At 41.2% G+C, this 21920-nt stretch overlaps 1 protein-coding gene across 3 annotated transcripts in view; it reads right to left on the bottom strand.

Moving 5' to 3' along the window:
• The window catches only part of LOC310855168 (cytoskeleton-associated protein 5-like), a 28663-nt gene extending 14920 nt beyond the window's left edge, over positions 1 to 13743 (bottom strand). For 2 of the 3 annotated variants that reach the window (XM_083760069.1, XM_083760070.1), the window contains exons 1-21: positions 13699 to 13743; positions 13284 to 13354; positions 12508 to 12701; positions 10848 to 11054; positions 10382 to 10553; positions 9624 to 9753; positions 9414 to 9511; positions 9218 to 9331; positions 9013 to 9117; positions 8113 to 8202; positions 5735 to 5899; positions 5480 to 5608; positions 4679 to 4810; positions 4460 to 4576; positions 3916 to 4026; positions 3689 to 3781; positions 3337 to 3522; positions 2358 to 2452; positions 2203 to 2260; positions 1865 to 1990; positions 1096 to 1277 (exon numbers count right to left, since the gene is read on the bottom strand). In XM_083760069.1, the coding sequence (XP_083616195.1) occupies positions 1096 to 1277; positions 1865 to 1990; positions 2203 to 2260; positions 2358 to 2452; positions 3337 to 3522; positions 3689 to 3781; positions 3916 to 4026; positions 4460 to 4576; positions 4679 to 4810; positions 5480 to 5608; positions 5735 to 5899; positions 8113 to 8202; positions 9013 to 9117; positions 9218 to 9331; positions 9414 to 9511; positions 9624 to 9753; positions 10382 to 10553; positions 10848 to 11054; positions 12508 to 12701; positions 13284 to 13340 (2561 nt within the window). In that variant the 5' untranslated portion in view covers positions 13341 to 13354; positions 13699 to 13743. The remainder of the gene's footprint in view (positions 1 to 1095; positions 1278 to 1864; positions 1991 to 2202; positions 2261 to 2357; positions 2453 to 3336; positions 3523 to 3688; positions 3782 to 3915; positions 4027 to 4459; positions 4577 to 4678; positions 4811 to 5479; positions 5609 to 5734; positions 5900 to 8112; positions 8203 to 9012; positions 9118 to 9217; positions 9332 to 9413; positions 9512 to 9623; positions 9754 to 10381; positions 10554 to 10847; positions 11055 to 12507; positions 12702 to 13283; positions 13355 to 13698) is intronic. The other variant, XM_083760071.1, reaches the window with a different exon arrangement.
• Positions 13744 to 21920: the final 8177 nt, after the last annotated feature.

The raw sequence follows: 21920 nt of genomic DNA, 5'->3' as shown, positions 1-21920 counted from the left end.
AGATTTACCACCCATTGTTTTACTTCAGTACAGTGCATACTATGGCACGGCTTATGTAATTTCTTTAATCCATGCTTTTGTGACGTTATTTGTATGCCATAATGTATCTTTACTGTATGTTATTGGTATTAGTGAACTACTGAACATACCATTATCACCATCAGTATTTATTTTTAACAAATAATTGATTTGAACAAGTATTTGATATACCAAAATTTTAAATTGAACCAATATTGTTTAATTAAAACTAACAATTGTTTAGATTAACCCATTCTGGGTGGGAACCCCTTTGTGTTTTAGCTATTGAAAAATAGCAGATCTACAAGCTCATAGCGCGCCACCGAGTGGAGCGCTATGAGCTTGTAGGTCTGCAATTTTTTTTAATCGTGAAAATGCGGCACAAATCTTTAACCAAACATTTCCACAGGTCCTGTGGCCATTACATGACAAATGCAAGCGCTATGCTAACCATAGCTAGTGAAAGTACACACAGCCCAGTGATAGTGGAAATCAGATTCCATGAGAATGTACATGCAGTCCCATGACAGCTGGATTAACCGCTTGTATAAGTCTGACGTCTGACGTCCGAAGTCTGACGTCAATATCGGTAGAAGGCGCAAATCCACGGGTTCATGTACTTTTTATTTGCATTGTAATCCCCATAGGGGGATTTTAGATCGCCTCATATAAGAACTGGGTTTGAAAAATAAACATGTCATCCCGGCCGTTACACTCATTATGGATATGACGAATCAACTGACTGAGAGAAAACTCTATCGTTACTGATGCTGAATTAGTTACATCTTTGCTAGAAACAGACTGTATCATATATGAGTGACTGACGGTCGTAAACGATAGAGACACCTCCCTGACAATAACGCAGAGACAGCTAGTTTACTTTTGGACCACAATGCGTATATGAAACGATTTTAAGATGAGCCCATGTTATTCTCCATAGAGAAATTACTTCCGTGAACCAGGCAGAGCCAGGGGATGAGCGAGTGACGTCAGGACTTCGGCGCTCTATTATCTTTGGCTACATCAATCCTACTTTTCACACTGGACTGGCAATCTTTCATTAGTTCAGCGGCTAACCTGATGTCAGTGCGCGGAAGCATATCCGCGACGTCATCCTTTTCCTCATCTTGCTGCTCAGCCTCCTCTCCTTCCACCTGGCCCTCACGCCCCTTAGCAGAGCCCCTGGTCTCTCCTTCCACCTGGCCCTCACGCCCCTTAGCAGAGCCCCTGGTAGGTGCAGGAGGAGCCTGGCCTTGCATCTACGGAACAGCACAGAACACCAGTGAGATTCACGGTGCAGACACATAATTGCAACCCATTATGAACTGCCCACTGAAAAAGAACCCCATTGTTGAAAAGCAATGAAAAGCATAAAAGTGCGGCGTCGACAAAACCAGCTAACTTAATTGGACCCTCAAACTGTCGACTAAACCAGCCAACTCCACCCCCTCTCCTGCAAGTAATTGACAATATATAACACCAACTTTGACGAGGCAGTGTTGCTTGGTTTATAAAATATAGTTTACATTTCCTGGAAATAAATAATATGCCCGACAGCAGAGATATGCAGCACTCTTGTTTCAGACTATGTTTGACTTTATAGATCTTCAGACTAGGTTAGACCTTATAGAAAATAGTCACTGCGCACATCCCTGCAAGTGGTTAACCCATTATAATTTAGCTATTGAAAAATAGCAGATCTACAAGCTCATAGCGCGCCACCGAGTGGCGCGCTACGAGCTTGTAGGTCTGCTATTTTTGAAAAATCGTGAAAATGTTTATTTCAGAAAACTGGAGGATTTAGAAGATTTTTTTTTAATTTCGACGTCAGGCTTAAACACGCCACCTTTTGGAACTCTGCATCAATCTGGGTTACTAATGCAGCCTTCTCATCCTCAAAGAACATCCGCAGCGGAGATCCAATGTAGAGGTACATGACGCCCAGGAGACTGATGGCTGCTGTGCGAATGGCCTGCAAAGGAGGAAAAAAAAGAAGAAAAACAAAGATTTAAAATGGCAAGCAATATTTCTGCTTCATATTTAATTGCCAAACTTGATTCTCAAAGTAGCTACACTTTACTCTAGCAAGAGTATGTGCTCTTATTAGATCATCTGTAATCGGAAAAGGTGAAGGCACAAACACAATGTACTGTAATGTCAAATTAAATATGATGAAACACTCACAGGATTGGTGGCTTTCAAAGCAGTCTTCACATGGCTGATGAAAGCTTTCACATTCATTCTGCAAGGAGAAAGGTGATTGAAACGCAATTGAAAAAAAACAGAAAGGCATTAATCCAATGTAAATCCAAAACCAACTGTCACAGAGTCGCGCTTACCCTGAAAAACCAAAATCTTTTATGGCATTAGACAGCCAGCTCAGTGTCTCAGCTTGGATCTTTGGGTTCTTCTGGGTGAAGGCTATTGAAACAACCTAAGACAGACAAAAAAATATTGTATAATAAGCAAAAGGCTATTAATTTCAAAACAATCGAAATAAGCAGCACACAATGAGGAACAATAGGTTAGTTGCAAACAGATGCTCATCATAGAAAAGTAATGGAAAAGTATATAATATCGCACACAAGTTTAAAGGAGAATTCCATACTAAAAGGCTACCTTTCTTTGTAGTTGTTACGTCCCCACCAAAGAGGTCCAGGTGTTATTTTGTGCAAAAGCTCCTTATTGGCTATTTCCCCTACCATAAGCCAATTAATTGCATTGAATGGGAATTGATTGGGGCTATGGGGTGTTGTGCTAATTCGCTTATTTCCATCACTCAAAATTAAAATGTATTTGTATATATCCTCTCTTCATAATGTAAATAATATCCCAAGCGGCACACTTTACTACTTATTTCGATGGAAATAAGCAAATTAGCATAACACCCCATAGCCCCATTCAATTCCCATTCAATGCAATGCAATTCATTGAGGGTTTATGGTAGGGAAAATAGCCAATAAGGAGTTTTTGCACAAAAAAACACCTGGTCCTCTTTGGTGGGGAGTCGAGACGTAACAACTACAAAGAAAGGTAAGAAAGATAAGAAAGCATTCTAGCATGGAATTCTCCTTTAAAGTGGCAATAATAGAAATGTTAAACACACCGAAAGGCCTCCACAAATATTGGCTACCATAATAAACAAAAGTCTATAATCTAACATGTCAGTGAACTTTACTCAACAAAATAAAACATACAGTATTTTGGTAGTAGTTTAATAATTTACAAAATACCGTAATTTAATTTTGGCACTGGTGTTCTTTGTACTATTGCTTGCAAAGTAAAACAAAACTAAAAACTAAATAAGATACTTGTCACCTGCTCAGCTGTCCAAGGCAGAGTACAGGCCTCCCCAATAGCAGTCAGGGCTTCCTTGGCCTTTCCGCCACACTTGATGTCTCCCACCTTGTCCACCAGACCTTCCAGCACTGCAGAGGCTGATGTCGTAGAGAAGTTACCCCTCTGGGCCACCACAGCTACCACCTGCAGTTTTAACTGCATCACCTGGGGGAAAAAAGACAAATAGTCTTCTTGAAAAAATAATTAAGACAGTGCCTCTGTCCTTCCTTCAATGTGAGCGCTTATCTACAAATGATTGTGTCTGTCAAACTTAATTTACTCATAGCAACATAAGGGATATAAGTACATAAACACAGTAAAGGGGAGGTACCTGAAAGTTGGTCTCCTTCCAGCCTGGTTTCCTGGACAGCATGCGGACCAGAGCCTGACAGGGCATCTCACTGCCATCAATCTTCTCCACGGTCTACACAAAACACAGCCACGGTTAAAGCTAGTCTTTTGCATATAGTATATACTACTGAAGAACAGCAAAAATGTTTCTATAAAATTATAGCTCTAGTCGAGTTTTAGGATTTCAGATTCTAAACTAGTACTGACCTGAAGGAACTCCTCCATGCCAGCCAGTCTCTCCTTCCAGTTGCTGCTGTCTAACTGCTGCACACAGGAGGATGGAAGGACAGCAGCAGCTTTCTCTTCGCACACCTCCATCTGAGAACAGAAGAACCATCGCAAATGTCAAGGTTGCCGACTGCCCGTGACAGGTAAATAAAACTTTCGGGCAGGTGGAGTTCTCCTCTGGTTTCCCCAACCAGGCATGTGCGCGTTTGAGTGAGGACGCAACAGTCTTTAGTTCACTGTAACACAACATGAGAGATCTGTCTAAACATGGCCAGGTCGCTCCGTGGATCTCTCTCTCCCTCCACTGTTCCCTAGTCCCTAACAGATATGTTAAAAGTACAAGAATGCAGCAAGCCGCTTACAAAGTCTTCGGGCAAGACCCATGGCCAAGTAGAGTAGACAATTACTTCCGACTGTTCTTGCCTGCCCTGATGGGAAAGTGCCTCTGAGACCTTAGTGTCAACACTTAAAACATAACCAAGAGAACTTGCTGCATGGTCATTTACAGTATATGATTACTCACAGAGAGTTCCGTTTCCAGCACTTCTTTAGCCTCTGCCACATCTTTGTTTTTTCCTGCCAGGGATCGTGCTCCAGCTGCTGCTTTTGCCTTGGTTTTCTTGATAGCCACATTAGTGGTCTAAAAAAAAAATTACATATAGACACACACACACGTGTGACAATGTGCAGCATATTATATATTTTCTAAAGGTAGAGTGCTGGACAGATGCCGTGTCCTTACTTTGGGTAGAGGGGTCTTTTTGGGATGTGCGGGGGCCTCAGGGGCTGGTTGTAAGGTGGAGGCAGAACTCTGTGTCGGTGCTGCTTTCTTCTTTCCTCCAATAACCTCTACCTTGTCAGCAATCTCCTTAATCTGAAGAAACAAACAACGATATGGAATTAGGAGACTGGCCATTAAAGATGCATGTTAACAATTATGGCATGTGAAAATAAAACTGTTGGTTGTCAGCCGGTTCCAACACATTTTCCATTTTGAAATCAAACTGTAACTCTTTAAACATACAACACTAGATGTTTACCATACGACCCTAGAGGTTTATGCTATAAATTAGCAGTTTTATGTTCGGCTTGCCTTTATGTAGGATAATGTTACCAAATAAAGATTTGTAGCCAGGTGCTGTAGGTCATACAAATAAATTAACAATACCAACGCCGTTGTCATACAAGTGTCAAAAATAAACAAATCCCAAAATGTAACATTGCCATCAATGCATATTTTGCCATGATTATAGACGGCATCCAACGTTTTCCATCTACTTAAAATTCAACCGTTCAACCATTGTGGAACTTTTTGGTCAGGTTCAAGGCAATGGGCAACTACAATTAAATATTCATACAGAGCAGATGACCCTCAATTCACGGGACACATGTTTTGACAACAAGGCACACAAAACCATAGGGATAACTTTCCCAGCATCTCAAACTATTCAGTATAGTTTATTGTTCAGTATAGTTCATTGTTTGAGCACCTTTAATAATGGCTTTCCAATTACACCGCTTCTCTCCACCCCCAGTAGCTCACCTTATCGAGCTTGGTTTTATCAAGGTCGGCCAAGAAGGGGTTGACGGCCTTCTCTCCAGCTACCTTCATCATGGTTGCCAGAACGTCGAAGGCAGCATCACGCACCTCAGGAGCTGAATCGTTGACTTGCTGTCAGAAGGGAAAACCAACCTTAATATGCTACAAGCTATTCATGCGAGTCACAAAACAAGATAATTGGATTTCATGACAAGTCAAGAATTAGGTTGTGGTTTTCAGAAATGTTGTGTATTGAACCTTGAGGGCAGCAGCACAGAATGATTTGACCAGTGGCTTTGGCACAATAGCAGGGCTGGTGACACGAATACTTCTGGCCAGAAACAAGGACGCCTGTTGCTTCACTGAAGGGTTTTTATTGTCCATCACGGCAAGAACATCTTCAGTCACATTTTGTAGAGTTGTCTGAGGAAAAAAATACATAAAAAATGAACTTTTATAAACATAGCAAGAACTTCACACTGGCTGCACAGACCTTTTCAACTTCTGAGTGAGTGGACACATTCAAGTTGTTCCAACCTCAAGCATGTTATTATAGTAAAAAATAGAGCACCTGACGTCACTGTCAGTAGAGGGCGTCAGTCCAGGTTCATGTACTTTTTATTTGCATTGTAATCTCCATCGGGGGATTTTAGATCGCCTCATATAAGAACTGTGTTTGAAAAATAAACCGATCACCCCGGCCTTTTCACTCCTATGGATATGAAGCATCGACTGAAGGTGGAAATGTACAAATATACCCAAAGAGTAACAAAATAAGCGTTATAAACGAGTCAAAGCCTGACAAAGCCATCATACTGCTACCTAAGGGGCGCCTCTTGTCTACTCTGAATGCAAGTAAAAAAGCGGGGACAAAAATACCGTATGATTAAAATCAGAACAGTTTATTATGGACTTTTTTTTTTAATTCTTGATCTGTGACTTTGTTTGTTCCGGCACCCAGGCTACTAAGGTACTTGGGTGTGCGTGGCTTTTGGCTGTTTTTCAGCCGCCTCCTTCTAGCTAATCTCCCATAGCGGCATGTATAATGTTGAATGACAGGACTGGATGATATTTGAATTCATGGCTCTGTATGCTATTGCTAGTTGTCTCAGAGTGTTAACATTGCTAATTTCGTTTCAAATGTCTAATGGTTTTGGTGTTTAATATTTAATAGAATGGGCATCTGATTTACCAGGTAGGCAGGGTTGCTGCATCTGCCCGTCGCACAACAGAAACTGAATGTTAATTACGTTTATTTTTATTTTATTGATATTTATTGTTTCGTGGTTAGTACGAGTCGAGTCACCACCAGCTGAGCTTCCGTCAACAAGGAATCTCAGGAAGGCAATGTGTTGACAGATGGGCATGAAGTATATTAGCAGCGACATTGCCTTCATATGTAGTTTCAAGGCTTTTGCAGCCACATTAATTAAATTCTCTCCAGAAACTGGCTGTATCAAATATGAATGGACATCATTAACCACGCACAGCCACACCGACAGAAAGGCCGGGGTGGTCAGTTTATTTTTCAAACTGTTCTTATATGAAGCGACCTAAAATCGCCCTATGGGGATTACGATGCAAATAAAACAATACATGAACCTGTGTATTGGCGCCCTCTACTGAAAGTGACGTCAGACTTCGGTGCTCTATACAATCAGTTTGAACAGTGTTTTATTGTCAGTTGCTTGAGGCCAATAACAATTAATGATAAGAGTACACACAAGGGGTGTATGGGTGGTACATGGAATGAATGAACCCCATTACTTCACTGTAAGACTAGAGTAAGATTAGTTTAACCCATTTTGGCCTGACCGACATTTAAAAAATGTCTTCTAAATCCTCCAGTTTTCTGAAATAAATATGTTCACGATTTTTCAAAAATAGCAGATCTACAAGCTCATAGCGTGTGGCGCGCTGAGCTTGTAGATCTGCTATTTTTCAATAGCGAAATTATAACATGTTTAAAACACCAACATGGGTTCCCACCCAAAATGGGTTAAACATAGGCTCTTAGCAAGCCAACTAAGTGGGAATTTGGATTATTTATTTTCTTAAAGCAGATGCCCATTCTATTAAATAGTAAACACCAAAACCATTAGACATTTGAAACGAAATTAGCAATGTTAACACTCTGAGACAACTAGCAATAGCATACAGAGCCATGAATTCAAATATCATCCAGTCCTGTCATTGAACATTATACATGCCGCTATGGGAGATTAGCTAGAAGGAGGCGGCTGAAAAACAGCCAAAAGCCACGCACACCCAAGTACCTTAGTAGCCTGGGTGCCGGAACAAACAAAGTCACAGATCAAGAATTAAAAAAAAAAGTCCATAATAAACTGTTCTGATTTTAATCATACGGTATTTTTGTCCCCGCTTTTTTACTTGCATTCAGAGTAGACAAGAGGCGCCCCTTAGGTAGCAGTATGATGGCTTTGTCAGCCTGAGGCATTTGTGTACATTTACAATGTCTGTAAAAGTCTGGGATAAACAGGTGGACTACGTATATAAATGTATTGTCTCATGAGGATGGGCTGCGTAAAGATATAACTGGGAGCTGAAATTGGTGTGCAGGCTGTTTTATTCTTGATATGGGAGATTAGCTCCCTTAAAGGAATAAACCAACTCACACTGAGGAAAACAGCATCAATAGCTTCTTGGAGGGCTTGGACCACCAGAGCCTTCTTTTCCTTGAACTTCTCCAAAATGGTTGGCACCACCTAGATATAGATTGCAAGTAGTTAGGATTGACACAGGCTTCCCAGTCCAAATGTGTGGCTATATTGTGTATTGTAAGTACATTTTATGTATCTAGCACCCGTCACAAAGATCTCTCTCAAGTGCTTTACATACAGTGAGAAAGAGCAAAACAGGGGATAAAAACAGAAAGAATACTGTACAATTTCGACTCAAACTAAACAATAATACACACATCGAAAAAATAAAATCAATCAGAGAGAGGGGAGTTGCACCACGGGTGTGATTTTAATTTAGTAGAGGGTGGGTCTAACAGACCATGTTCAGCAGACCTAAGGGCCTTTCTGGGCACATACCGAGGGAGCCAGGTCAGTCAGGTAACCTGGGGCCTGACCGTGCAGAGCTCTAAAAGTGAGCACTACAACTTTAAACTGGACCATGACATTTATAGGATAGGAAGCCAGTGTAAGGAGGCCAGGACTGGAGTGATGTAGCACCATCTGCTGGACCTGGTTAGTAATGCGGCTGCTGGCATTCTGAATTAGTTGGGAGGCGGTCCATGGTGGTTTTGTTTAGACAAGTGAAAAGTGAGTTGCAATAATGCAGCCTTGAGGAGACAAAATTGTGACTATTGTCTGACACTTCCATGGCCATAAGCATGAAGCCTTATATAAGCTTTTATTTGACACTGAGGATGTTATTGGAAAATGTTTAAAACATTAAGCAACAAGCCCTTGGGAACCAACCATTCTAAGACATTACAGATTTCAAATTGCATGGCAGGCTATGCATCACATGGTGTGTCTCAATCGTGAATTCAGCAGCTCTCTTACCTGGCCTGCATAGATGCCAAACTTCTTTCTCAGACCAGATGCCAAAGCAGCTAGGCATTTGGCTGCCAGAGCTACCAATAAAACATTGGAGTCTTTTCCAATGACCTACAACCAGAAGAGAAAATAAATACATTGTTGTCCAGTACACATCCACCTGTCCATGGGTCATTTAAAACCGTGTCAAGTGGCTAAATGATGTCCGTACCTTTTTCAGTGCCCGTACCAAATCCCCGTAGTCACCCTGTTCTAGCTTGGGGTTTTTAGCTAGTGGCTCCAAGGCTTCCAGCGCCTCTTTTCTCTCCTGCCATTTCTTGGCCTCCTGCAAAGACAGAGTAATTTAACATTTGCTAGAGCTGAAGTAATAATTTTGATTTCCCAAACTGTAAATGGATAGAGCTTACAATCTTCTCATAGAAATCCTTTGGCAGTTTTGAGAGGATCTCCACTGGCTCAAGGAACTCGTAGGAATCAACTTGCTGGGGCAAGTCCTCGGTTTCACCTAAGACAGGGAGAACATGCCATTTTTTATCTCAGCTGACTGTATGTATACCACGATCCAAGCTGCCAGAAAGAAGGGTGAAGTGAGGGGGTCTGTGTGTACGACTACATACTGTCATCCTCGTCCCCTGCAGCTTCCACTTGTTGTTGCCGTTCTCTCAGCTCCTGTTGGGATCGAAGGAAGCGGTTCTGTCTGGGGGCTCCTTGAGGTACTTTAGCCCATTCCTCCTCCAGCTCCTTCAACTGAGAATACACACACACACGTATCAGTGTTGTTTTCGTCGACTAAAACTAAGACGAAAAATGTTTGTCGACTACCATTTTTCACTGACTAAAACCAAATAAAAAGTAATCTATGATGACTAAAACTAAGACTAAATATACTGACAACTTCGTCAACAAATAAAAACTAGACTAAAATGTTAGGAACGGACTAGTGGACAATAGATCCAGTTTTGCTGAAAATAGCAGATATACAATCTCACAATGCATCGCAGCGCGACGCGTTGTGAGATTGTATATCTGCTATTTTCAGCATGCAACCAAAGTGTAAAATATGTCATTACAACGACATCAAGGCCTGTCAAAACACATTTTAGTAGACTAAATCAACTGTAGATTTAGTCGACTAAAATCGTATGACATTTAGTTGACTAAAACTAGACAAAACTATTCAAGAGACAATGACTAAAACTAAAATAGAAATTTGCTGCCAAAAACAACACTGACACATATACAATGTGCTCCAATGCATGGACCAAAGGAACACCCTAAGAAGCACTACAGTGAGTAGATACAGAAAGGTGGCCGCATTGAGCAATATTCCAATGTGGCTGTGCGCATCCTTGACATTACAGTGAGCTTGGTTCACCTGTACAGCATTTATGCTCTGAAGCGAGGGCCGGAGAGCATCTCTGATCCATCTGTAGATTTCTACAGCCAACAACTTTGCTTCATCCCTCACTGCCTTCTCTCTGCACTCGAAGAGCTTCGGCAACAGTTTAACAATTGGCTTCACAGAAAAATTCTTGAGTCCAAACTCACTGGGGGAAAAAAAGCAAAAGGATACATAATTCAGCTATATGGGAATAATGCTGACAAAAATATTTTTAAAGTCACCTTTAAAAAGTACTTTGTGCCAGCCCATGTTAGCTGGAAAATTGCTATATGAAGCTACAATTTCCTGGGTTTTAAATAAATTACATTTATCAAAGCATTAAATGAGAGATGTTCTACTGTAAATAATTACATTTCACTCTAGTAAACAGCGATCAACTCGGCACAAAAAAAACACAAAGTCCTGTTAGCAGAAAAGCCATTCCATGTGCCTGTAGTACCTCAGAGCTCTTCGTATGACTTCCACACAGGCCAGAACAATCTTTGGGTTCTTATTGTCGAGGCCCTTGATGAGCTCTTCCTGGACAACATCAGCCTTTTCTATCTCTATGTACATGAGGCAGATGTCAGAGCCCAAGTCCTTGGCCCTCGCCTTGGGCTGGTTAAAAACCTTATTGACGACGGCACTCACTACCTCACCCACTGTCCTGCAGATGGCACAAAAGATAAAGACAGAGGGATTAAATCATACTTATTAATTGCAGGGTTCCTACGCATTTTAACCCATTTTGGGGCGGGAACACCTTTGTGTTCTAAGCATTATGTTATGCTTTAGCTGTTGAAAAATAGATCTACAAGCCGATAGCTCGGCCGCGCAATCAGCTTGTAAGTCTGCTATTTATTTATTTTTATCGTGAAAATGTAGTGCAAATCTTTGAATATATATTATTTCAGAGCCAACGTTTTTAACTCAAATCTTTGCTTCTGGGGGTCCCTGGAACAACATATTTTCAGATGGGGGTCGGCAGCCAATTACAAAAAAAATTGGGGGTCCTTGACATTAAAATGTTTGAGAACGACTGACATAGATACATGGGTTTTCAGAAAACCGTCAGGATTTAGAAGGCATTTGTAGAATCGGTCTAAATGGGTTAAAATAATAAATGCTTTCATGCGGTCTATATATTATGCCAATACGTTGCCAAATAATTTCAAGAAGCCATGTACTGTCGCTCATAGAAGTCAATTAACCACCGCCTTAGCTGTGCAATGGTGTCAAGTGGTGAAAATAGCCAATCTACAAGCTCACACTGAGCTTGCTGATCTGCTATTAGATATTGATTTTTTTTTGCCTACAATGTCAAAATAAGGACAGCATGTGGAAATTAACACCAACTTCAGGCAATCAATGTTATAGTTTGTCGTCAAGTAAACTTAAACCATATACACCTTCAACCCCTGCAGTAACACCATGTGATGTGCATCACCAAAGAACAATAACTCTGCTCCATTGGCAGTTTATAAAGTAAAATGTTAAACATACGTCAGCAGCTTAACAAATTATAAGTAAACCAACTGAAACGGTCGGTCTATATATATATATAATTGTTCTCCATGAATCGCTTTATGAAATAACAATTTAAATAAGATGACATGTATATATGCAATTCAGAGATATTGCTGCATTGTCTGTAAACAAATTTGGTGGGGGATGTGCGGAATTGGTAGTTATTAAAAGTCAAGTCTGTAAACTGATTTCTATACTAATTTCTTATTTGCATACTTAAACCTGGAAATGACAAAAAACATATACACTTGTGTAGGAAGCCTGTAATTACCATGCATTTAATTTAATTTTACACATGCAATCGCAACATAAATGAAAAGATCCATTTCAAACATTGTAGGCTAAATGAAATTGATAAAATACACAATTGGCCTACACGAAAAATATAACCATAAATAAAATATTTTGTTCTGTTCTGTAAAGCGACTTTGAGTACCTTGAAAAGCGCTATATACATTTATGTATTATTATATACACAACATACAACAGTGTAACAAACAGTAGTCTTATTTACCCGACTTCTAATGAATGAAATGTAACATTATTGTAGCCAGCTATCTGCAGGGAACCTAATGGAACATTCATCTACCTACCTGGTAGCAACATGGGCTTTTTCTATAAAAGCCAGGGCAGCTTCGAGGCTCCTCAGCTGGGCAACTGCATTGGACTCTTTCACAAAGTTTTTGATGAGTCCAAGGAACTTCCCCCATTCTGGGCTTTTATCATCGTGAATCCTCTGAAATAGCTTCAGAGCATCCTCATAGCCTTGTAGCCTGGCCTTCCACACCTTGGGGGGAAAAAAGACAAGGTTCATGACAACGCTGTTTTAACATGCTGATAAAATTCAAAAATTAAAAATTAATAATAGAGAAATGTAGATAATTTGCGTGTGAAAGTGTGAAAGCTACAGGTAGGTGGGCACATAGGAAGAGTGTGCAACTCTGTTAAATTGGCTTCTTTTTTTTCTAAATGTTTTAAAATAACTCAGTTTATAATATTTTTTAAAGTAAAGTATACATGATCCGAACATGCTTAAACATTCGTGAAGAGTTGAGATGAAAAAACATTTAAGTGCATAACTTATTTATGGACTTAAATGTTTAATTCATGTTGGTGATAATATAAAAAGGCATCATATTAATATAACATTGTCAAGTTCACTCTGTATAACCACGGGCATAATAGCATGATGATGGCTTGTACAGAGTAGAGTAGAGTAGAGATACTATACAATCTAATAAATCTGTATATACGATGATTTCAGATAGGGAGGGAAATACTAAATTAACTGTTAAATACATTAAAACGTTTTGCGGGGGCAAGTGTCACATGACGCTCGTACTTCATGTTTCAGGGCTAGTGTTTATACCTTGTGTTCACATTTCTGCTCCACTGGTAATTTTGCCCACTCACTTTCGTCAGTCATGTTTGAGGTGAAATCTGTTAAATTAATACATGAAGAAATAGGCCCTGTAAACAGACATGACATGATCGACGACACTATCCGAATTACTGTAATCATTATGGTATCAAACTTATTAGTTTGATATAACATTACATAGATAGCCGATATACAATATACAGAGACGAGTAAATAAATACAAAGTAGCGAACATGGTTAACAACAGCGTTGCTACCAGCAGACATAACATTAGCTGAAGCAAAGAGACATTAAAATCGTAGCTTTAAGCTAAGCTAACGTTAGTTAGCACTGTGCAGCATTTCTACCAAATAACCCTGAAGCGGAGTAACTAATCAGTAATCACCCAAATCGCAAGACTTACCAAAACACAAGCAGTAAAACAACTATAAAAATAATAAAACTTATTTCTTCCGTCAGTCAAGTCAACTCAACGCTTCTCTCTGGAATGTTTTCAGCAAGACGAGCAAGTGAAGCAACAACAAATTTTAAACTGAGCTATGACTCGGCGCTGAACGCCGCTGATTGGTTCAATCGTATACGAAGGCAGTAGTCCAGGCAATCTAGCCCATTTTAGACCCAAAAATCTGACTAATTAAAATAGGTTTTTTTTCAACAGATATAATTTCTATGAGGTGTCTAGAATAACATACTAAAAGTCCTAAGAAATCCTAGATGCGGAAATATGTTTAATTCTCATAAATTCAAGATGTGTGCTAATACCTCGAGAAAACTAAACACCCTAATGGGCTTTTTCTTTTCTTTTGTCCTATCACAATGAAACTTTCCACAATGAATCTTAACATGAAAACTAAACTTTTTTGTATTACAAGTTTCTCTGAAAATTTATTTGAATATGCAAATTAGCTTAATATATATTGAATATGCCCACATTTGCATATCACGAAAATTCCTTTTCCCCAAAATGTATAATATTTACATTGTTGTTTGTTAATGATATCAAACACACTGATCAGACTTTCATGAACCATTTCATCGAAATATTGTGACTTCATAGAATAACACCATTCATATGTATGACAAATGCATAAATCCGTCAAATCTTCCTCCAACCATCCTACTGCTAATGGTTGATGGCAATGCTGCTTTTGGACTGGCCTCTAACCTGAAACCTGCCTGGCTTGGTTGGACCTACCGGGGGCATAACCCCCACCGGTATAGTCCTCAGGGTCACAGAGGCACACAAGCCTCCCCACCACGACAAGGTAGCAACAACAGGGGAGGTTCCCCTGGTAACGTGGCCCAGGAAAGAGAAGTCTGGAACTCTCTGCAACCCGACTTCGGATGAGCGGATGAAGATGAATGGATGGATGAATTTGCAACACATTAAAGGGATTGTGACATTAAAAATAAATGAATTAATGTCACATGTGAAACCTTTAAGGAGTAGGAAACACACAACATAATTGTAGCGACAGAGCTGTGTGATGGAGTCTACCTGGAGGAGACAGAGCTGTGTGATGGAGTCTACCTGGAGGTGACAGAGCTGTGTGATGGAGTCTACCTGGAGGTGACAGAGCTGTGTGATGGAGTCTACCTGGAGGTGGGAGAGCTGTGTGATGGAGTCTACCTGGAGGTGGGAGAGCTGTGTGATGGAGTCTACCTGGAGGAGACAGAGCTGTGTGATGGAGTCTACCTGGAGGTGACAGAGCTGTGTGATGGAGTCTACCTGGAGGTGGGAGAGCTGTGTGATGGAGTCTACCTGGAGGTGACAGAGCTGTGTGATGGAGTCTACCTTGAGGTGACAGAGCTGTGTGATGGAGTCTACCTGGAGGAGACAGAGCTGTGTGATGGAGTCTACCTGGAGGTGGGAGATGTGTGATGGAGTCTACCTGGAGGTGGGAGAGCTGTGTGATGGAGTCTACCTGGAGGAGACAGAGCTGTGTGATGGAGTCTACCTGGAGGTGACAGAGCTGATGTGTGATGGCGTCTACCTGGAGGTGGGAGAGCTGTGTGATGGAGTCTACCTGGAGGAGACAGAGCTGTGTGATGGAGTCTACCTGGAGGTGACAGAGCTGTGTGATGGAGTCTACCTGGAGGTGGGAGAGCTGTGTGATAGAGTCTACCTGGAGGAGACAGAGCTGTGTGATGGAGTCTACTTGGAGGTGACAGAGCTGTGTGATGGAGTCTACCTGGAGGTGACAGAGCTGTGTGATGGAGTCTACCTGGAGGTGGGAGAGCTGTGTGATGGAGTCTACCTGGAGGTGACAGAGCTGTGTGATGGAGTCTACCTGGAGGTGACAGAGCTGTGTGATGGAGTCTACCTGGAGGTGACAGAGCTGTGTGATGGAGTCTATACCTGGAGGTGACAGAGCTGTGTGATGGAGTCTACCTGGAGGTGACAGAGCTGTGTGATGGAGTCTACCTGGAGGTGGGAGAGCTGTGTGATGGAGTCTACCTGGAGGTGACAGAGCTGTGTGATGGAGTCTACCTGGAGGTGACAGAGCTGTGTGATGGAGTCTACCTGGAGGTGGGAGAGCTGTGTGATGGAGTCTACCTGGAGGTGACAGAGCTGTGTGATGGAGTCTACCTGGAGGTGACAGAGCTGTGTGATGGAGTCTACCTGGAGGTGGGATAGCTGTGTGATGGAGTCTACCTGGAGGTGGGAGAGCTGTGTGATGGAGTCTACCTGGAGGTGACAGAGCTGTGTGATGGAGTCTACCTGGAGGTGACAGAGCTGTGTGATGGAGTCTACCTGGAGGTGGGAGAGCTGTGTGATGGAGTCTACCTGGAGGTGACAGAGCTGTGTGATGGAGTCTACCTGGAGGTGGGAGAGCTGTGTGATGGAGTCTACCTGGAGGTGGGAGAGCTGTGTGATGGAGTCTACCTGGAGGTGGGAGAGCTGTATGATGGAGTCTACCTGGAGGTGACAGAGCTGTGTGATGGAGTCTACCTGGAGGTGACAGAGCTGTGTGATGGAGTCTACCTGGAGGTGACAGAGCTGTGTGATGGAGTCTACCTGGAGGTGACAGAGCTGTGTGATGGAGTCTACCTGGAGGTGGGAGAGCTGTGTGATGGAGTCTACCTGGAGGTGGGAGATGTGTGATGGAGTCTACCTGGAGGTGGGAGATGTGTGATGGAGTCTACCTGGAGGTGGGAGATGGCCTGCAACAGCTTCAGGCGCGTCTGCAGAGTACAGGAACAAGAAGACTGGGATGGACTGAGACACTGCTGCAGCCAGGGGATGTCCTCCCAGAGGTAGGTCACCTGGCCTCTGTGACCCTGAGGACTATACCGGTGGGGGTTATGCCCCCGGTAGGTACAACCAAGCCCGGCAGGTTTCAGGTTAGAGGGCAGTCCAAAAGCAGCATTGCCATCAACCATTAGCAGTAGGATGGTTGGAGGAAGATTTGACGGATTTATGCATTTGTCATACATAAATTTGTCATACATATGAATGGTGTTTTTGATGTTATTCTATGAAGTCACAATATTTCGATGAAATGGTTCATGAAAGTCTGATCAGTGTGTTTGATATCATTAACAAACAACAATGTAAATATTATACATTTTGGGGAAAAGTAATTTTCGTGATATGCAAATGTGGGCATATTCAATATATATTAAGCTAATTTGCATATTCAAATTCAGTTTCAGAGAAACTTGTAATACAAAAAAGTTTAGTTGTCATGTTAAGATTCATTGTGGAAAGTTTCATTGTGATAGGACAAAAGAGGTATTAGCACACATCTTGAATTGATGAGAATTAAACATATTTCCGCATCTAGGATTTCTTAGGACTTTTAGTATGTTATTCTAGACACCTCATAGAGATGATCTATGGTGAAAAAAATTCTATTTTAATTAGTCTGTCTGGAAATGCTACTTTGCCTGGACTACAGTGTTTTACTGGCCAGTTGTTTAAACAGCATGATTCCCACTTCCTGGTCCAATTTTGCACAAGGAGGGCGAGTGTATTTCCAAACTGTTTTTTACATAGACAATTAATATCTATGATTGGAACTATCCCATTGAGTTTATTTTTCAAAAACAGTTCTTATGAAGCGACCTAAAATCCCCCTATGGGGATGTCAATGCAAATAAAAAAATACATGAACCTACAACACAAAATACATGAACCTATGTGGACTGGCGCCCTCTACTGAAAGTGACGTCAGACTTGTCTGGTTACTCGAGACATCAGCAGCCTAAAAACAAAAGGAGTACACCGTTAACCGTTGTATTAGTGACTTTGGTCACTTATTGTTTTTGTATTTATTTAAGGGAGTAGAAGTACTCAAGTTTGTTAAGTACTCAACAACTATAGCCCCTGCATTTAGTGCATTAGGGGAGTTAGAAACAGCCTCATTCATGACTGTATTAACTCCCCTCATTAGGGGTGGCTGTAAAAGTTTGATCCAATTACATCATATTTTCAGTGGCGTGCACAGACATTTAGAGGGGCAGGTCACTGCTCAAGTGTTTATCAAGAATTGATCAATGTCACCATGGTCCACATACTGTACAGTGGAACCAGCATTGCAAAATGTTGTGCATATTAACTAATAAATGTATAATGTAATGATATAAAGGGTATGTGTGTATGTTGCACTTTGTATAGCCTATGTACTGTATCTGAACTGAATGAAATAGGTTTTCTTTTATTACACATTGGTTTCTCTGGGCTGAGCACGGAATATTGTGGTTTTCAGCTCTTTTCACTCACGGTGTAATGTAGCACTCAGTGGCGTGCCGTGCACAGACATTTAGAGGGGCAGGTGCTCAAGTGAAAAAAGGGCACCTTGTGTTTTTTTTATCAAGAATTGATCAATGTCACCATGGTCCACATACTGTACAGTGTAAAAGAAAAAAGGGCACATTGCTGTCCAGAGCAAGGGCAGGTGGTGCTCTAGAACCCCCTAGTGTCTATCTGTGCACACCACTGCATATTTTATATAGTTCTGTGTTGAACTAGTAGAGTAGAAAAAAGTAGAAATATTCAGTACAAGGGTTCCTGTAATTATTTTTAAATAAATGTCTTGGCCCAGATTAGAAAACGGAATAAATTAAATAAACATTAGGCCTACTGGACATTACGGCTCACTTGTGGAGCAATTACAAGGCTAGTAGTATGCACAAACTAAATGTGGCCTACAACGATGCATTAAGATTACTTATGAGGGAACCAAGATGGCACAGTGCCAGCCAACTATTTGTCAGCCTGGGGGTGCCTACCTGCCCGGCCCTTTTAAGAAACTTGATGTACAAATTCATGTGCCGTCTAGATAAGTCTGATAACAGCATCATAATGGTTTTAACGGACCCTATGAAAAGCTCATGTCGATACACGTCCTTGATCAGGAGACATTGGCATAATAGCCTATATAGATTATAGGTTTGTGTATACTGTGTATAATAAACATATGCTATGTTGGATGTATCTATTTGTTATTTTATTCTTATTTTTTATCCTTGTGTTTTATCCCCCTGTCTTCTTGTCCTTTGTATGTGATATGGACCTGAGTCTGAAATAAAGATTTATTATTATTATTATTAGGCCTACTCAGGAGTCAGAAAATAATTATCTTCGCTACATTTTGTCTATTGTCTACACACACTGTCATGCACTAGGGGATGCATGGCAAAAACTGAGTCCACACAAGAGTATAACGTTTTGTAATTATATTTATTATATTAAAGTAATATTAATAATTAGTCAATAATATTAAAGTATATTAAAAATAATGAAGTGTGGGATGTGAGGATGTCAGTCATCAGTAATGTGTGCAGTGTGTGGATGTATGGAGAGTGGTGTGTGCGTGTTGTATTAGCTGGTGCAAAACATAACTTAACAAGTTATGCGACAATGGTAACGGAAATAAATAAAAGTTCCTTCATAATATGTGTGAAGTGTACTGTCTCCCTAGATGTTTTCCATCGCCGCTCTACCTTTCGGCATTCCCTTTTTAGACTGCGGATGTCGTCGTTCATCCATGGGGAGGGGTTGGCACTCTGAGTTACAGACCCATAAGGGTCCATTTGGTTACTAACTATCATTTAGCTGCATGGGGACCCCGTGGAACTCCCTCAAGGACCCCTGAGGGTCCCTGGACCCCACTTGGTCATCTAGATGGAAAGAATTTATCCAAATTCATGAATTGAAAAGTGAAGAATTCTGATTGGGTAAAAAAGATGGCAAAACTGCCTGGCAACAATGGCAAGCCTTCGTTCCATTGGCTGTCCGTCTGTGCCGACTATCCGCGACCCCCCCGCCCCCCCGCGCGCGTGTGAGCCATAGGTTGTGGGTTCAAGTCTAGCTGAGTTCCTTCTATTCTTCACTGTGGACCACATTTTGGAGAATAACACCCATAAGAACAATGGAAAGCTGAGGATATTCTCAAAGAGCATGGTGGCATACTATATACAGTGGTACAGTGGTGATACAGTTCAGATGTCTATAGAGCGTCGAAGTCCCGCCCCCTATCAGGGCCCAGGAAATGATTCTCCGTTCATTTTCCTCATAGACATTTCAAAAAATATTTATTTAAAGACGTTTACACCGCGGACAAAGCCAACTCGAGTCGTGACAACTCATGACAACAAACACGATATTTTGGACCAAACAAATAATTACAAAGAAGAAAAAAACTTTTTTGTTGTTTTTCATCTTTGTAATTATTTGTTTGGGGGTGGGGGGGGGGGGGGTAGAAAACAGAAGAAATAAAATCAGTATAGGAAACATCTAGTGACTCTCTCGGAGGCCTGGCCATACCTATTTTATTTTCTGGTTTTTATTGTTTATTTTATTTATTTATTTGTACTATGTCGACCGTCATTAATATCGTATATCCATGGAACTGGTATAATCAGGGACCTCTTATGCATACTACAGTGATTAACACTATTACAGCATCTTTTTACAGGCATAGAAAAATGGGGGGCGGGGGGGGGGGGGGGGGGGATGGGACATGACTTACTGTGATTTTCTTTTAAATGGAACACTGAGAGGTGAAAGTTAATGTGTGGAGAAAAAACAAAACAAAAGTACAATAATGCTGTAAATGTTGATGTTGATCACTCTCCTTCCAGTTCTGTACAATTGTCTGAATGAGTGTGCTTATCAATAAACAGAATTAAAAAAGAAAAAGAAAAAGAAGGATAATTTCCACACATGCTTTGAACAGGTTGATCTTGGTAGCTCTTGAGATGTCTGACTGAAATATAAGATGTAGCTTATTACAAGCACTCCAGGCCTGTCCTTTCCTTGTCAGGAAGTCCTTTCTGCTAGTCTTCATTCAGAAGCAGGCATTCTGTATTTTTGGCATTGAGCAATAGATCAACTTTGGCTGCTGACACTGCTAGTGATGTTAAAAGCTCTTGAGCAGAGTTTATGTGTTCAGTAAACAGTGCGATGTCATCCTCGTAGTCAAGGTCGGTCAGCCACTTCTGACTTTGACGACCAGATCTTCTGCCTATTGTGAGACCTCTGGAGGAGATGGTATCCATCGCTTGCCTAAGGACATAGTCAACGACAATGACAAAGAGAAAAGTGTGTCGCTCAGAAGGACGCCTGTGGTTGTCTGGAATTCCTTTGTTGGTCCATCAATGCTCTGCACGAAGCAGACAGGGTTCTCATACATCACTGCTATTGCTTTCACCGTTTCTTCTGGTATTCCATAGTTGAGCAGCATATGCATCATAGCTTTCCTGTGCTATGAATGCTTTGCAAAAATCTACAAAAATGATGGAAGCTTTCTTCTTTGATACCCGGAGTTCTTCGATTATTCTCCTTAAAGCAAGGATCTGTGGTAGAGTTGATCTTTTCCTACGGAAACCATTTTGGTTCCAATGGAGAACAATTAAAGGTGGGAGTATTTGTTGTAATTTATATGCTCCTATATCTTATATAATTATCTTATTTGATCTATTATAATCTGTATTCATTTTAAAGTGCACTGTTGCACTCTGTATTTGTTTTTATTCTGTAAAGCACCTTGAATTGCCTTGTGTATGAAAGGTGCTATATCAATAAAATTGCCTTGCCTTGCCTTGCCTATATGAGGTGTAATGCGGTTAAGCAGAAGAGAATTGTAGATTTTGGAAGCAATATGGCTGACAAGCACAAATGCCTCTGTAGTTCCCAGGCAGCTGGAGGTCACCTTTCTTGGGTAACGGTATGAGGCTAGATATGGAGAAGGCAGTGGGTTTGTTGTTCCCTTGCGTGTTTCGTTGCAGAAAATGAGGAGCTCTTCATGATGGCAGGAATACCGTCAGGTCCAGGGGTCTTTGACTTGCCGATTCCTTTGATGATGGTTTGCAGTTCATCCATGGAAAAGTATAGGCAGTTTGTTAGAAACCTTTAGGTTGTAGAAAGGAGCACTTATAGGTCGACTGGCTGCTGATCAGGGTTACCAAGGAGATTACTGAAGTGATCACACCAGGTGTTCAGGCGGTCTTCTGTGGTTTTTTACCTCTGATCTTAATGACAGGGGAGGACTATATTATGTAAGGTTTTTGCCTAGCTCTGGTCCATAGCTCTAATGCCGTTGCAAGAGCATTATGTTATCGATGACCATTCTGAGAGAAGCAGCAAGCCACAGGCATGTAATATTAATTTTAAGCAGT

Source organism: Protomyctophum parallelum (genome assembly GCF_964188405.1).
Source record: "Protomyctophum parallelum genome assembly, chromosome: 2".
Taxonomy (NCBI): Eukaryota; Metazoa; Chordata; class Actinopteri; order Myctophiformes; family Myctophidae; genus Protomyctophum; species Protomyctophum parallelum.
Note: the sequence above shows the minus strand (reverse complement) of the source record. Positions and strands in the feature narration are given on the sequence as shown.